The 16632-nt window shown below is 35.6% G+C and overlaps 1 protein-coding gene across 2 annotated transcripts; it reads left to right on the top strand.

The window, feature by feature from the left end:
* The first annotated feature begins 54 nt into the window (after positions 1–54).
* Positions 55–16533, top strand: LOC112559444 (MBT domain-containing protein 1-like). 2 transcript variants are annotated; one of them, XM_025230714.1, is made up of 22 exons: positions 55–193; positions 2087–2102; positions 2509–2636; positions 2885–3077; positions 3426–3580; positions 5537–5612; positions 5853–5929; positions 6201–6318; positions 6684–6818; positions 7419–7507; positions 7775–7918; positions 8069–8165; positions 8585–8664; positions 9047–9148; positions 9315–9462; positions 9678–9757; positions 9939–10173; positions 10504–10578; positions 11007–11192; positions 11349–11980; positions 12238–12441; positions 14795–16533. In XM_025230714.1, the coding sequence occupies exons 1-21, from the start codon at positions 191–193 to the stop codon at positions 12409–12411; spliced, it is 2943 nt and encodes a 980-aa protein (XP_025086499.1). In that variant the 5' UTR covers positions 55–190; the 3' UTR covers positions 12412–12441; positions 14795–16533. The 2 variants fall into 2 exon arrangements, with proteins under 2 accessions (XP_025086499.1, XP_025086498.1); XM_025230713.1 differs by having other exon boundaries at positions 12238–12407.
* Positions 16534–16632: the final 99 nt, after the last annotated feature.

Raw genomic sequence — 16632 nt, forward strand, 5'->3', positions numbered from 1 at the left:
TCTTAAGCAGCCTCACCAATCACACGATGTGTTTTATTTTGCTTCATGTCATGACGCATGCGTAGACCAGTGGCCTTTATTGTCCTAGAAATCTGGGCTGTACTGTTTCTGCCCGGTGATGCTCGCGGTACGAATTTGCAAAAATGTAATGATGTATATTCTTGATATGAGGTAGACACGAGGACAAGCAATGGTAAGCTTAACTTTTTGTGGCATCTGTTTAGCTCAGTTTTGCACGATGAAGTACATATACAGTACTGCCGTTGGTACCCAGCATGCCAATGTTTATGTTTTGCTTTCGAAGTTCGCTAACATGAACAAGATGTGAACCGTTTTATTACAGTGCTATTTTTTCTGTGGAAAAACTACATAATCCTTCGTTATTTCATTATCTAATTATTTGTAACAGCATGCACAAATGCTAGAGAAACTGCACTGTTGAATTTTCCACGTGCAGATAGAAGTTAAAAGGACATTTTTGTTTGCTATTGAAAAGCTCGCAATTAAGCTGCCTGCTACATAGAGTGTTGACATCAACTAAAACGCTTAACGATTTAGACATTCTAGCTCACCTTATCTCCTTTCTTTGAAGTGCTTCTATGATGATAATCAACTAGAAATTGTTAATATGTACAGCTACCTCGGTATAATTATGTCCACTCGTTGTGTCTTTGCTCTTCAAGACCAATTAATTGCTTCTAAAGCTCATTTTGGCGTGATAAGAATTCTCTGGGTAATGTGGACTCTTAATGATCGCAGCCCAGCTTTGTTTTTTAAACTGTTTGATTCACAAGTGCAACCCATATTACTTTATGGCTCTGAAATTTCGGGATTGGTGGTAGATAATAGTATTATCAAAAAAGTTAAAATTCATTTGTTGCCTATACAAAAATTTCTTAATGTAACGAGTAGAAGTCCTAATACATTGGTCTATAGCGAATGTAGACGCTGTGTCTTATACATTCATTCATATGTTAGCTGTATTGCTTACTGGCTCAAGATACTACAGATGCTACGTGAGCGCTTCCCTAAAAAAGCCTATGAAATGTTACTCGGTTTGCACTATGACAACAAGGTTACTTGGGTTTATTATAATAATGACCACCTTTTTATAAATATGGTTATGGTTTTGTATGGGAAAATCAAGGTGTTGCCAATGTCAAATACTTTTTAAGTGAATACAAGTTATGTTTGAGGGATTGTTTTTACTAAGACTGACATATAAAAATGAATTCTAGCTCAAGGTTCTTTCCCTATAATTTATACAAATCTTCCATAGTACTGAGCAGTTTTCTTGGTGATATTAAGAATATTGGTATGAGAGATGTCCTGGTAAGATTTAGGCTAGGTGTTTCAGATTTGGACTGTCACAAGCTTCACTATCTTTATGCTGAAAATCAGAATAGGAAGTGTCCTTCAGGATGAAAAAACCAAAATATACTTTCTATTTGTCTGTCCTATGTATGCTGATTTACAAGAAAGCTACATCCCCACCAAAAATATTATAAAATACCTTCTCTATTCAGATTCCAACTTATAATGTCAGACACTAGAATTAATATTTCTAACCCCTTAGTTGCATTTGTCTACAAAACATTAGATCGGAGAGATGGTCCCTAAGATTGCATATTTTTTTCTGTGTGTTCTCTTAGTACTTGTGTTTTTGTAATTACACACGTTACTTTGGTATATCTACTACGTTTGTAAAATTCGTGTTGAAAATCCTATAAAGTTTGATAATCCTATACAGTTTGTGTATTACTTTGATATTTTTATGCTGCCTTTGAAACGGGCCGATGGCCTATTCAGTAATGTTTTGTTCTATACAGTTTATCTCCATTCTCTCTCTCACTATGATGTTAAAAAAATGGACACCAAGAGATTTTATAGAATTCTCCCCCCCCCACCCCTTTAAGAAAAAATCAGCTTGCAGATGGTTTCATTGTGAAGAATACAATACAATTCCAAATTAAGAACTATAAAGGATAAAAAGAAGTGATTTCATTGATCTAGATTTTTTTTTAGCCAACTAAGTCTGCACTTTGAATAAGGATTTATGTTTACTGATTTTATTTTTGAATTCCAGGAATCAGGAGAAACAGGTGAGAATGGACATTTTGGCAAAAATCTTTTAACAACTGCATAGCAGTTCTCAACTTTACAATAAATACCAATACAAATGAAAAAATAGTAGTTGGTAGTTGTAGACATGCTTCAGAAAAAATACTGGAGGATTATTTTTCTTTGCCTTAATCAAAGTCAACCATAGGATAAAAATATAAACCTGCAGTTCAGTTATGCTGATAAGAACCTTTATGCAGGAAAGACAGAAGTATTGTTTAGAGAACAGCTTATTTTTAGCTTCATATAAATTTACCAGATTACTTTAAATTATTCATCTATTATGAAATGTTAACATAGCAACAAAACAGCTAAATGTTAATTTATAATATTAAAATCGTTCTGATGAAGGTTTATGATCTTTCTGTTTATTTACTTTTTTTGTAGAGTGGAGTGCTCTTGCACCTGGCAGCAAGTCAGAAGTAGATTCCATGGTTGAAGACTATCAAAAACAGGACTCATCCAGTTTTATTGGAAGTCAGTCTGAGCAAATGTACGATGAGAGTCAGCTGGGGGTAAGCATTTGGAACTTTTATTTATAAATGTAATAATATAATATAGTATAGAATAATATAGTAAAGCATGGGTGTATCTAGGCATACTTTGTTGAATTGGAGCATAAATAATAAAACATTACAGAGCAAAAGAGGGCTTACAATCCATTATAATATTATGAAAAGAAGGGCACATTCCATTTAAAACAAAATATAGGTATGCTCTTGGTGAAGCTTCCTTAATCGTACAATGCACATGCCATTTTTAGGGAGAAGATGACTACATGAACAGTCTGGGACTATATGATGGTTATGACAGCTACAATGAAAGTGGGGGCGCATCATCAGAAAATGAGGATAACCAAGAAGGGAGTTTGCTACCGCACAGTTACCAGCAGGCAAGGGGTGGCCTTCTAGGGAGGCCCAGGGGCCATCGTTACCTCAATGGAAAAGATGGCATGGGTAAGAAGGGTTCTTTGATAAGTTTGAATTGTATAGGTTGGTAGCAGCTTTTAAAGTTAGATGAATGGTGAAATGTGTAAATGCTTTAAAAATTTATTTAGACCCATAATTTGCATGACTTACAGCCAACAGATTTATGGATTGTCAGATGGTCGCAGGCTGGTGTTCCAATCACCAAACTGACATGTATATAACAAGCTTTTCACTTATGGAATAAAGAACATTGTTTTTATTTTGTCTTGTAAGTATATATAACATATATAAAAATGTAACAGATTCTTATTGCTTTGTACATTCAGTTGCACACATTTTATTCTGACTACCTATCAATCATTACAATGATTTTAGCTACTTGTGAAAGATGTGGTGCTGTTGGAGTCAAGCATGCATTCTATTCCAAGTCTAAGCGGTTCTGCAGCTTGTCCTGTTCACGGAGTTTTGCCACATCACAGCGAGAAGGCAAACCGATGACTAAATCTGTCAGTCCACCTACATCAAAAAAAGTAAGAATGGCATTGTCTGCATTTTATTGTCAAATTAAATACATCCTTAATTGGTTTTGCTATTGTTAGAATTCTGTCAGACTTATTTATGTTTGTTTTAGTTTCTGCAGAGTTTGATTCTGAAAAAATTGGTTGAATGTCAAAACCAAAGTTGTGTTTAGAGTTGCAAAATATTTCTATAGGTCATTTTCAGCAAATAACCGTATTTTATAACATAAACTGCTTTGATGGAATGGTGCAATCTACACTTTTTTACTCCTAACTGTGTGTTAAATGTCTGTATGTATGAATGCCTGCCCTTGTGAGCGAAGACAAATTTCTGTCCTGGGTCTCCTGGACAGACAATAAAGTCTGTTTTGATTTTGATTTGATTTGATTTGTTATCAGTGTAAGGTATAAATGTCATACAAGTCTACTTTAGCTACCACTTTTAGAAAGGAAGAATTATAAACTGACTCTTTTAGTGAAATTCACATTTTTGGCTGGCTTTAAGACAGAATTCATAGGGTTCTTACAAATTTCACTAAACTTATTTATCTCCCATTTTCATTATTTGTAGACCTGCCTACAAAATCTGTAGCAGTTACAGAATTTTTACAACTAATTGTGGAATTATGGATTTTTTTTTTCTGTTATCGAGACTTTGATTGTTCATATTTTAGTGAAGAGGAAAAAGTAAAGCAAAGGCAGGCTGAGACAAAAGATCCACTGATGTAGTAAAGGGCTATTCTTATGTTTGCAATGTTTTCAAGGTTTGTCCATGCGCGATTTTGCTTGCAATACAGCTTTGCAGCACCGTTCTCCTCACACATAGCAAGGCCACTCACAAATATTTTGCAAGGGGATGAGGATTGTAGGTAGTAAGCAATATGGCAGACAACATTGACGAAAAGATGCTTTCGGTAACCACTGCGACTACCTCAAGGAAGCAGAGAGAGTTAAGAAAAAAAGATATGAATTAGGGAGTGAGGGTTTGATTAAATCTTTATGGGTAGTACTCCCATAATATTATCATGAAACATTTCTCCTCAGACCACATTGCCATTTTCACGCTATGACTTTGGAGTTAAAGGAAGCCTACACTGTTCAACTATTCCAATTGGCTACAGCCATGTAATGTAGGTCATGCCTTTCGAGAAATAGAACCAGGTCTTATGCTTGCAAGCCTTGTTTCAAAGCTCCTTGTGAGCCCTGCACAAAGCTCGCAAGGTTTTCAAACCCTGCAAAGTGCGGTACATTGCAGTGTGAGAATAATGCTTAATGAGAACATGAAGGGAAGACAATTCCTAGTAGTGCAACTTTTGAATTGGTTTGTATGAGGCATTAGCACTTGCAACTGTTACCTGTCACCATCCTAACAACAGGAAGGGATTGTCATGAGTCTAGAATTGCTTTAAAGTTAAGTTCATCTTGTAGTATCATATAGCCATTTTGATATAAAGTATGAGTTTTACTTGAGTAAAGGGCAGTCTGGTGGCAAACCGGTTAAAGCGTTTGTCACCAGTCCAGTGTGGATCAAGTGTGTTGGAGTCAGATCTTGTTTAGGGTGTGCAGTTTGCTTTCCTGCATGTGGCGTCTGATTTTCTGTGATGTAGCCTTTAATGCTGGCGTAGTATAAAAATCACCAATCAAAAAAGTCACTTTAGCAAAACTTTGATTGATCTGTTTTATGTGAGAGAACCGATTTTCTACACTCCTGTTACTGACTATATTTATAGCACCTATAAATTTTGTTCATGCAGATACATCTTGTGATGATTATAGTGATTCTTTTTCATATCATTGATACTTCCAAATGTTTCAAGTTCAACAACATAAAATGGCTATTATGTAGACTCCATTTTGTAAGCTGCATAGTAATGAACATACACATGGTGTTTAAAGAATGCTAAATGTGTATTATTGTAATGTTACACTTTCCAAATTTAGTATTTATTTATTAATGGTCTCTTTTAGGGTAGACCAGGTGGTGGAAGAAAATCTATGACCAAGTCTCCTTCACAGAGTTCTCAAAAATCAAACATTAAATCAGGTATAGTAGATTTATACATTTAGGCTAAATGATGTTTTGAATTTCTTTTAGAATTATTAGCTTGGGTCTCTCCATCTCCCTCAACACCAAAAATCAAAAACTAAAATTCAAGACATAAAACTTGTCATGAAATGATCATTTGTCATATAAATTTTGACAATCATATAGATTGATTATAACATAGAAGTTTAGACTGTATAAATGAAGGCATGATCAAGTTAAAATCTAACTTATGTGCAGAGTCTAAACCATTTGACTGGGGACCATACCTGATTGCTAGTGCAGCACAAGCAGCACCTGTATCATGCTTCAAGCATGTGAGTGACATGTATACATGCAAGTACAAGTCTGTGTTAGAGAAATGTGAGAGAAAAAGAAATGGGGGAGAAGATCAGATATTTTCTGGATGTACATGTCTGAAAAAGCCAGAGAAGTGAAAGTCTTGTATTGTTACGTGTTCAAATACTCTATTCTACTCATTGAATAATTCTCATTGTTACAATAGAATAACAACTTCTTTGTTATGCTCAAAATGCATGTTTTATCAGATACAAAGATTTGTTTATACTATGTCTTTATTTTCACCAGGCTTCTATGAGTGATAGCTGGGATCAAATGGTAGTAGGCATTAAGGTTGAGGTAATTAATTTTGACTGTGACCTTCCATACACTGTTTACTGGACAGCATCAGTGGTGAAAGTTGCTGGTGAGTTTTCATGATTTTTCCATAAATTGCTTTTTCTTTGAATTTCTTGGATGCCAAAAAAAACATGATTCTTAACAAGAAAAAGCTGCATTTTTAAATCAAAAGAAGAATAATTAGTTCTCAGTTGATTTCTCATCTATTTGCAGCAGGCTTTTGTCATTTATCATTATAATCATATGCTTTTAATGTAGAATAAGTGATGATGCAGTTGTCATTCAATAAACATATAAAAAACTCGTAGGCTTTATGGGTTATTTTGAATTTTTGTTAGATTATGAGTATTGAAATGAATATGCTTCATTAGTATGAGCATCATTTTAAGACAGTCTATTATCACTGAAGCAGTGTTTGTGTGTGTGAGACAGGTTATATGTCTCTAATGCGCTATGAAGGATTTGGCAATGATAGTTCCCATGACTTCTGGATAAGCTTGGTATCACCAGATGTTCACTCGGTGGGGTGGTGTGCCACTATTGGAAAACCACTTGTGCCACCTTGCAGTGAGTGTTGTCGAGTTGAATTCTTAATACATATCTCAAGTAGAGATATAAACTTACCAGGCTTCAGAAGGGTAAAAGTTTTTCTTTTAATTGTAAAGACACATGTAGGTAGCTGAACACTTGCATTTAACTTTTCTCCTACATTGTGTATATATATATTCTATTTTTTCCAAAAGTTTTTAAAGGGCTGTCTATCTGTGGCCTACATCATATAATTGTCTAATGATAAATATATGCAGCTGGCTCAAAATAATTTTGCTTGAGCATATTTTCTTTTATTAGGTATTTTTTTGTGCAGTTATTTAGGAATGCACTGAAAACATCTCATATGCATGTATTCAAAGGCAGACCTCCCATTTCTGGTTAGTTTAGTCCTTGTTGCTCCTCAAGGAGCACAGGGCAGCTACAACACCTCACAAGCGGACCTGGTTTTGTCCAGCCCCTACATCTGGTGCATCTACAATAAGTTTTTGAAAAATACATACAGTCTGCAGCCATAAGAATGCAATTTGTATGTTTAATTTGTGAGATGTTTTCTACATGCTTTAGCTAGAGGGTTTATTGTGCAGCACTGTTGACTATAGTTCACATTATGTGCAGCTATTCAAAGCAAATACTCAGACTGGAAGGACTTTCTTATCAAGAGACTTACAGGTGCAATGACTCTTCCTAGAAATTTCTATGATAAGGTAAGCTTTGAGTGGATTTTGATGCTTTTGATGCTTAATAGTCTTAGAATGATCTATAATGCTCTTTCGGCGAAGAGCATGACAAACAGACTGGTTTCGGGCACTTACTCGTTCCTTTGTCATTGTGTACATAAAAGCAGTCTCTGAGCACATTATTTAACTTTTCTTCTCTGTAGCCATTGTGTTGGTATGGTCTTATTACAGTTTGTTCCCATCATGGTAATGGGAAGAGAATGTGTCATCCCACTATTGTTTGCTGTCTTGCAGTTTACTGAATGCATTGATGAGCACAAACTAAAGCGTGGAATGAAGATTGAAGTTGTGGACAAAATGTGTGTGTCGGCCATGCGTGTTGCAATTATTGAGGCCATTGTGGGAGGCCGACTGCGACTGACCTATGCTGATAGCAAGGTATATAGGAAGAACAAGTTTGAAGACCAGTATAAAGTATGCAGTGGAAAGTGTGAATGAAAACTGCAAAAGTTAAGATGTTTAAAAAATGAAATTAATCAGAACGATTTCATTTTTTCTTCATTTTTTTAAAATTGTGTTTTGAAAAAGGATGAAGGCGAAGAATTTTGGTGCCATATGAGATCTCCATTGATCCATCCAGTGGGTTGGGCTCAAACTGTTGGACACAAACTGCACAGCTCACAAGGTAATAAATCAGTTTTAAATTGGAAATAGGATTCCTTAGCAATATTTTTAAAACTGTATCCATAGCACAGATTAATATGTGTATATGTATGTGCTTATTCGTTTATTTAAAAGGTCTGTTTAGTTTACTGTTGTTGATAAGTAGTTTTTTTTATAGGCTTGAACAATGATAGAATCTAACTTGATTATTTTTTGTTGTTTTAGGCTGCAATTTCTTCATCTTTGTCATCATGCTTTTGTGGAGGAGGTGGGTTTCCCCCTTCCTGTTACTATTAGAGTTCTTGTTCCTATTATTCTCATTTAAATTCTTCCTTATTCCACAGTTTCCCTCCATCCAGCTTGTAAAAATAATTTGTTATAATAAATTTTTTATAATGTGTTTTCTGTAAATAGTAGATGCTTTTTTGGATGTGTTTGCAGAGTACAGAAATGCATGTTTAAGTAAGATTGCCATGCAGAAATATTCTGAAGATGATACCAGCCCAGACATGCTGCCAAAGGTGTGCATTTTCCTTTTTTTGTTTTCCTTTTAATTAATGCCCTAGAAATTGAGTTTGGGTTTTATGTGTATTTTACATATCATGAGGATTGCATTTTAACTGAGAATAATGACGTTTTTTGCCGTTGACTGCTTTATACTACCATATTAAGTCTAGTTTTGAAAAAAAAACTGTTATAGTTTCATGTTAAGTCATAGTGATTTATATTTTTTAAGTGAATGATCATGTAAATGTATAAAACTGTTTCTCTTGATTTTATTCTAAATCGATATGTGGTTTGGTTTTTTTTTTTGTTTGTTTTTTTGTTTTTTACTTTGCTGGATTTTATGTGAAACGCTGAGTAAATTGTAAATGATAGGATAATTTTTATAATTCTTAACAGGTGAAGGAAGCACCTCACAGTATGAACTTTCAGGTTGGAATGAAATTGGAAGCCATTGACCCTCTCAACCTTTCGGCCATATGTGTGGCTACTGTTATGAAGGTATAAGAAATAAAATTGACAAGCTGGCATGTTTATCTATGCCTTTTGTTGATAGATTCAAGTATGTTGTAGAAATGGGTGACATGGTGAAACAAAATGCATCACTGCATATACAAAACTTTACAGAAGTAAACTACAGTGGATATTTTCCTGGTGTGTTTTTCAGGTATTGAAGAATAATTACCTGATGATTGGCATCGATGGGTCTATGGCAGAATCTGGCTCAGACTGGTTTTGCTACCATTCCTCATCACCTTGTATTTTTCCTGTTGGTTTCTGTGAAATCAACAGCATTGACCTTGCTCCTCCAAGGGGTGAGTTCTCAAATAAAAACCTTAGAAAGAAAAATTGATGCCATTTAGTCTGATATATATATATCTTCTTAATACATGTATAAGAATTATGCATTGGTCTTTAGGGGACATTAATGCCATATGTGTTGTTGTTAAAGAATCACAGAGCATGACAATACATTATTATGTTGTAACAGTATACTATTATTTATTTATAAATTTTACACTTATTTCAGGTTATAAAGGTGTGTTCAAGTGGTTTGATTACCTGAAGCATACTAAGTCAGTTGCTGCACCTGTAAAGTTGTTTGACAAGGTATGTAGCTGTTTATGAGGATCATTGCTTATGCTAACCCAGTATGAAATGTTACCCAAAGAATCTTTCTTTTCTTTCTTATAAGTTCATGCTTGGTTTTTAAAATTTGTTTGGTATTTTTGCCTTGTTTGCTTTTGCCAGGTGTTGTTTGATTTCTAAGTAAAAGTTTCATGATGGATAGGAAATTCCCAAGCATGGCTTCAGACCTGGCATGAAACTGGAAGCTGTGGATCTGATGGAGCCTCGACTGATCTGTGTTGCCACAGTGACACGCATCGTGGGCCGGTTGCTGCGTATTCATTTTGATGGTTGGGACAACGAATATGACCAGTGGGTGGACTGCCAGTCACCTGATATCTACCCTGTGGGCTGGTGCCAGATAATGAACTACACTTTAGAAGGTCCTCGAATTAAAGGTAAATTTGTTTCTTCACCCCCCCACCCACCATCGGGAATATTTCTTAATGTGCCCACTAGCAAATTATTGCATTTTATGGTAACTAATTTTTTTTTTTTTTAATAATGATTTCGTCATGTCTAGGTTTGTGTGTGCATGTGTTTACACCTACACCTTGTGAGCAGAATGAGATTCATTTTATGCTATGCTAAATTCTGGTGGAATACAAGAGCATGCTGTGTCCGTATGTACGTAGATATTTATATCGTTAATACTTTCAAATTTATATCTTTATTCCTAAAAACTTAAGCAGTATCAAAGTAAAAAAGTGAAAGTACCTTTGTGACAGAAAACATGGCACCAGCTACTCTGATCCAGAAAAAAAAGAAGACAAAGAATCAGATATACAAGGGGCCTAGAAAGAGTAAGCTACTACTGTGAAAGCATTTTAGATTTCTTGATGCTAAAATAGACACTACCTTATTTCATACTGCTTTTTTTTTTTATTATTATTATTTATTTACTATAGTTCTTGTGATAAGAGTTACTTCGAAAAAGACTCGGCACTTTCAATATTGTTTCAGAATTATATAATTGGATAATTTTTCAGTCTTTTGACCTGTTTATATACAAATTCAGTAGTCTTCATCAAATGAAGACATTCTGTCTAAAGGGAAATGTCTGTTGGAATACCAAAAAATGACAAAAAAAGGTCTTTAGCTTGTCATTTAGAAGAATTCACCCCCAACCCTACCAAATTTAGTCCCTTTTTGTTTCTTTAAATCTTTGATGAAATCATTGACATGTTTATCTTCACCAGTTGTATCATTGGTGTATGTGTATGTTTTAAAGAGAGAAAGTCAAAGCCTCCACCAGGGAAACCTGGTTTCCGTTTCTTTCCTGGATCTTTACTGGAGAGCAACAGGGAAGCTGAACATTTGTCTGGAACTAGACCACCCCATGTACCTCTTCCACCAGAGGCAGTAGCTGCCACTCTTCGACCGCTTTTGGACCCTGAAGTGCCATCTGCTAAGAAAGGTGTTGTCTCAGCTTAGCCTTCAACAAGTTATATCAGTTTCACAATGAACACATTCTGAGGATTTTTGGTTATTTCCATCATTTGTAAGACTGTCTGTAATGCATGTTTGTGGTTATACTTAAAAAAAAATTTTAAATTATTTTTGTTTTTAACAGTAAAGTGGGAACATGAAAATTACACTTCATCTCCTATGGATGCTTCGTTTCCATCTTCTGTCTTCACGTCCATTGCTTCTGCAAAGACACAGGAACAGGAAAGGTTGCCAGTTTTGAATTCAAGTGATCAGAGGAAGGGGAGTGCAAGCAATTTGCCAGGATCTATCTTTGGAATAGCAGAAAAGAATGATTATTCAACAAGATCTCCATCAGTAGTTTCCAGCCAGACAATAAAAGCACAGTCATCAGGACAGTCTACACACACAGCAGACAGTGTGAACAACAATTCCCCAGGAGGAAGCACTTCTGACAGCATTGGGAGAATAGCGGCAATCAAGGCAGAGAAGAAGGAAGTTTTTGCCCACAGTCCTCTGGAAGTTTCCGGTCAGCAACACCACCACCATGGGATGGCAGATAACATGACCAGCCCATCGTCAATCTCCTCTGTTTTTCCATCATTATCACTAGACGGTTCAACTGGTCACGTATCACTAGCATCTGGCCAGGATGCTGTGTTGTCCCTCACTCAAGAGTTGCAGAGCATCCCTCCCAAACAGTGGAGTGTCTCAGACATCTGCCTCTTTCTCCGCATCAATGATTGTGCAGCATACACAGATGCCTTTGTTAAAAAGGTGAGTGCCTTTGGTCTTTGGGTTTAAGACAAATCAAAGATAATACATATTACACATATTACATTTTATATCTTTGAATGATAGTCTTTTGCATCGACTGGCAACCTAAACGTTCAAATTAGGGTATGGGTGAATCTTGTGAATCTTGACAAGACACACTTCGCCAGAGCCCTTCTTAATTAAGTAGCACAATGTCTGAAAACATGTAGAGGTCACATGCAAAGTATAGCACGGTTGTATGATATCTATTTCTACAGGGTATAAATGGTCAGCAGTTTCTGGACTTGACACCAGAGCAGATAATCAGTTTGGCAGGCACCAAGGTGGGTCCATCGCTACGCATCACACAGCTGCTGCAACAGCTCAAAACATACAGTGATGGCAAAGCAATTCCAGCTTCTCCTGGCCGTATGTCAGTGGATGCTGAGTAAGCGGTGATAATGACAAGGTTGCTAAAAATTGTAAGAACATATTCAAAACTTTTTCCTGCCATGAACATGAGGGATTCCATAGTAGTTTTTCCTAAAGAATGCTGAAGGAAGGGGGAACAAGGCACTTTTTTAATGCATGTTGGAAACTCCACATCTAACTAAAGTTATTTTTGAAACATTAAAGGACAACACGAGCACTCAGCTGGAAATAGATCATAAAGCTTCCTACACTACAGCAGTGCTCACTATACATAACATATTCTGGCGGTATTTTATGATAAAGAGGCACAAGAAATATTATGTTAATGTTTTTCTCTTAATAACACCTGGGTTTTTCAAGAAAACCGGAAGAGACAAAAGATTAGTATTTCTAAAAATAGTGTCGTCTGCATGAGCTGAATTCAAGGATGCAATTCTCAGTAAAAGAAAACAGACCAGGACACATTGTGCTGTTGCTGAATGTTCTCTTCGACGCTCAGATAGAGTTTGTACTTATTTAAGAAATTCTAAAGATAATGGCAATAAATGCCAGTGCATTAACTTTGTTCAGTGGTCTGTATATGCCATAAATTTTGGACTACAAGTTGCAACTGCAATATGGCTTCTTTGCAGAAATTTTGAGGTTTCAGTGAATTTTTCTATGAGCTCCATGTTAAAGTGTTAACTGCTAACGTTGTTACGGTCCTAGCTGTTCACATTTTAAAATTAAAGCTGCATACAATTGATGATTTCTGATCAGTGGCTGAAGCATACACCCTTGTCATTCCAAAAATGAGATGAAATGCCTACAGTGCAGTTTTCAAGTTGTAAATATTTGCGCCTTATAAACTAGTTTGTATTATTTGTGAAAAAAAGATGTTTTTAAAAAAATCTAGGGGGTGCGGCTTATATACAGGTGCATTCAATAGACCAGAATTTACAGTACAGATCTCTGCTTTGTTGAATTGTGCCATGCGAACATCATCCCCACATTGTACTCAAGAATTTGCTCAAGACATTTCCAAAAGTGATTGTTATCCAGCCACTTATATAATACAAGCAAGTCTTGGATTTTCAGTAAAACAGATTATCTTTCTACAGCAGTGCCAACTATACAAAAGGATGAGCTGTTAAAATTAGCTACAATGGCTGGTAAAAAGCTTAAAGATCAAACATCAGATATGCAACAATCATTCTGGTCTACAAGTAACATCGTGATGGATGCAGTTGCAAACATCGGTTGTATCCTTATCCAGCACAGTGCTAAAAACAACTGAGTGTGATGCCACCATTGATATGCGTGCTCAAAACTAAAAAAAGAATTGAGGGTGACAATGTATGAGGAGCTTAAGTGGGAACATATGCAAGGAAGTAAATTATAAATTTTGCATGCAGCTAAATGAGGAAGAAATACGTTTTTACATCAATAAATATGCATACATTTTTTTAAAAGTCATTATCAGCAGTCAGTTGTAACTATAAAATAAAAATGCAATGCTGGAAATTATCTATCAAATAAAAATTTACAGTTTATCTTAGACAAACACATTTGAAATGTGTTTATATTTTATTAACAATAGACAATAGTACATGTGGAAAAATTAACTCAGATGCACCCACTTAGTAACAGAATCAATAATACGATGTGGAGTGCAATAACCATGATTGCTGTCCATTAAATTTTGATCTGGAGATTCACTTGCCAGTCTGTCCAGTGAATTCAACTTGGAGATTCAACCCTTTTTTTTTTTTTTTAAACTTCAGTCGAAGTTTCTAAATTAAGTTAAAATCTGCAAGGCTGTATTTCCAAAATCAGCTTTTTCATTTTCTGGGAGGAGGGGATAAAAAAAATCACTTCTTGAACACAACCTGAGTGATGCTTCATTTGACTCGGTAGATTTGTTGAATTTAGCAACACTCGGTTATAAATACTACTTGTGCACAACAAAACTCTCCAATATAGGAGGGTAATTTTCTTCTGCTTTCCTAGTTGCAGGTGATAATGCCTGTATCTTGAAAATGAAGCATAATTATGTACTCATATTTTGGGAATTATTTTGAAATGAACTTTACCTGATTGTGAAGAAAAAATGTTGCACTCATGTTGTCCTTTAATATAATTCTTAGTTTTATTTATATGTGTGTATGTGTGCGATAGAGAACTCATTAGTGCATTCAGAATTGGTAAGCATCCCTGAACACAGATTATTTGGATATGTTTCTTAACTGCAATCATTCCTTTTGCCAAACTGACAGAATTTGTGCTAGAGGGAATTCAGCATTGGGGGAGGATATTTTGAGACCTCTTTCAATAGAGATTAAGGAAGCAAAGCTTTGAAACCAGATGTTATAAAGCATAAGAGGATCATGATAAATTTTTCTGTTTGCTCTTTTGATGAAGCAGCTTTTGAGATCCCTGCATCCTTCATACCACCAGGGTGCTGTTGTTGCCAAGTTCATCTTGCCCAGAGCCCAAGAATGGATATTGCTTCACCTCACTTTGAGGGTGAAGGCCATGCTGAAAATATGTTCTTGCACACTGGCACACCTGTGTTCTAAATGACATCCTATATAGAGAAATTGTGGGCTGGAGATTCTCTAGGGTTTTTTGTGTTGTGTAGCATGTACATAGGCAGCAGTACAGCACCAGAGTTGATTTTTCTGAGTTGAAGAACATCCCCCCAAAACCTCCCAAGCAGATTTTCCTCCTGCTTCTCTAAAGTAAGTCATAATTTTTAGGGCCCCCCCCCCACCCTCCTTTCATGAACCATGAAATGATGCAAGCTTCGGGACTAGTTGAAGGCTGCTGTGGATGATGATGACTTCTCTAAACCAGTGTATGTATTGTGGAGTTGCAGCTATTTCTGTTGATCAATAAGCATTAACAATGAAAATGGCAGGAACTGTTCAACTCATTTTTGTACTGTTATTTCAAATGCACCACTGTTGTCATTCTGATGATGTAGACTTATAAGGTCTGCATGACCTAAAGATTTTCCAGATACCTTCAAGTACACAATATGCCATTACATAACTTGTTTTTATGTGAAGACATTTGTTTGCAAGCTATTTTTAGACACAATTGTCTTAAAAATATATATACACAATTATGTGATGACATTAGTTTAACCAATGATACCAATTATTTGTCTCCACTGTCTCAAAAGGAGAACTGCCTTACAATAGTTTTAATGCTACCTTGTCCAAGCAGTATGCAATTTGGTGCTTGCTAATTGGGATTCACAGAATGTTTGAAGAGACCTCTATAATTCTTTTGTTGACTTTGGACTTGTAAATATTTGTTGAATAATGAACCTAGGTGAGTGATGACACTCGGGCAATCGAGTGTGCCTCTCATCATCATTGTCTTTGTGAAGTTTTAGACATTTTCTATGTGATAATTAAAAAACAATCATTTCATGTATATATTATGTGAAAAGAGCAGAGGGAAAGTACTTATGCATGTTTTCAAAGAAAGTTTTAAGTGTTGAGCATTGTGCATACTGTAGCAAGGTCCCCCCTACCCACTTTGAATCAGTGTAGTGTTACTTAAGATGATAAAAAATTAATGTAAATGGAGATAGTTCTTTGTACCTTGTTAAGTGTAGATGTTCTAGAACAAGAGAGAAAAATCAAGACAAAATTTAGAACCAGAAAAAAATAAAGGAATTATGATGATAAAGAACATGTCAGAAGGCATCCATAATTTCTTAATATCGCTTGGTAACCCAACACGTTTCTTAGCTTGGGAACACTTAAATTATTCCTATCATTTCTAAAAATTGATAGATCCCTAAAATTAGATTGATTCTTGACGTTTGTTTGGATGAAACCACATATGCAGGTGAAGAATTACTAAGTGCTCTTAATACTAGATAGATTAGTGCTCATGAACACCAAATGCAGAACTTTGTAAGATATTATATACAGCTTTAAAGACCTGTTCATCCTTACACATAAAAACAGGCCATGCATAAGGATGCAAGACAAGCCAACAGAGTACTAGAGGTTATTGTGCAACTAAATTGGGGAGTGTTGGGCAGTAAATTGTATGCATGTACAAACCTTGAAGGTGACATCATGTTGCAGTTATAATCACGTTCATATTCTTTGATGGTATATAAATAAATCACTAAGATGCTATCTGCTTGTGGCTTTCAGTTTAAAAAGTCTTTGGTTTTAGAAGTTTGATGGCAAGCCGTTTGAGATTTATTCCATCTTGGAATGTAATCACACGCCTCT

Source organism: Pomacea canaliculata, linkage group LG3 (assembly GCF_003073045.1).
Source record: "Pomacea canaliculata isolate SZHN2017 linkage group LG3, ASM307304v1, whole genome shotgun sequence".
NCBI classification, from domain to species: domain Eukaryota; kingdom Metazoa; phylum Mollusca; class Gastropoda; order Architaenioglossa; family Ampullariidae; genus Pomacea; species Pomacea canaliculata.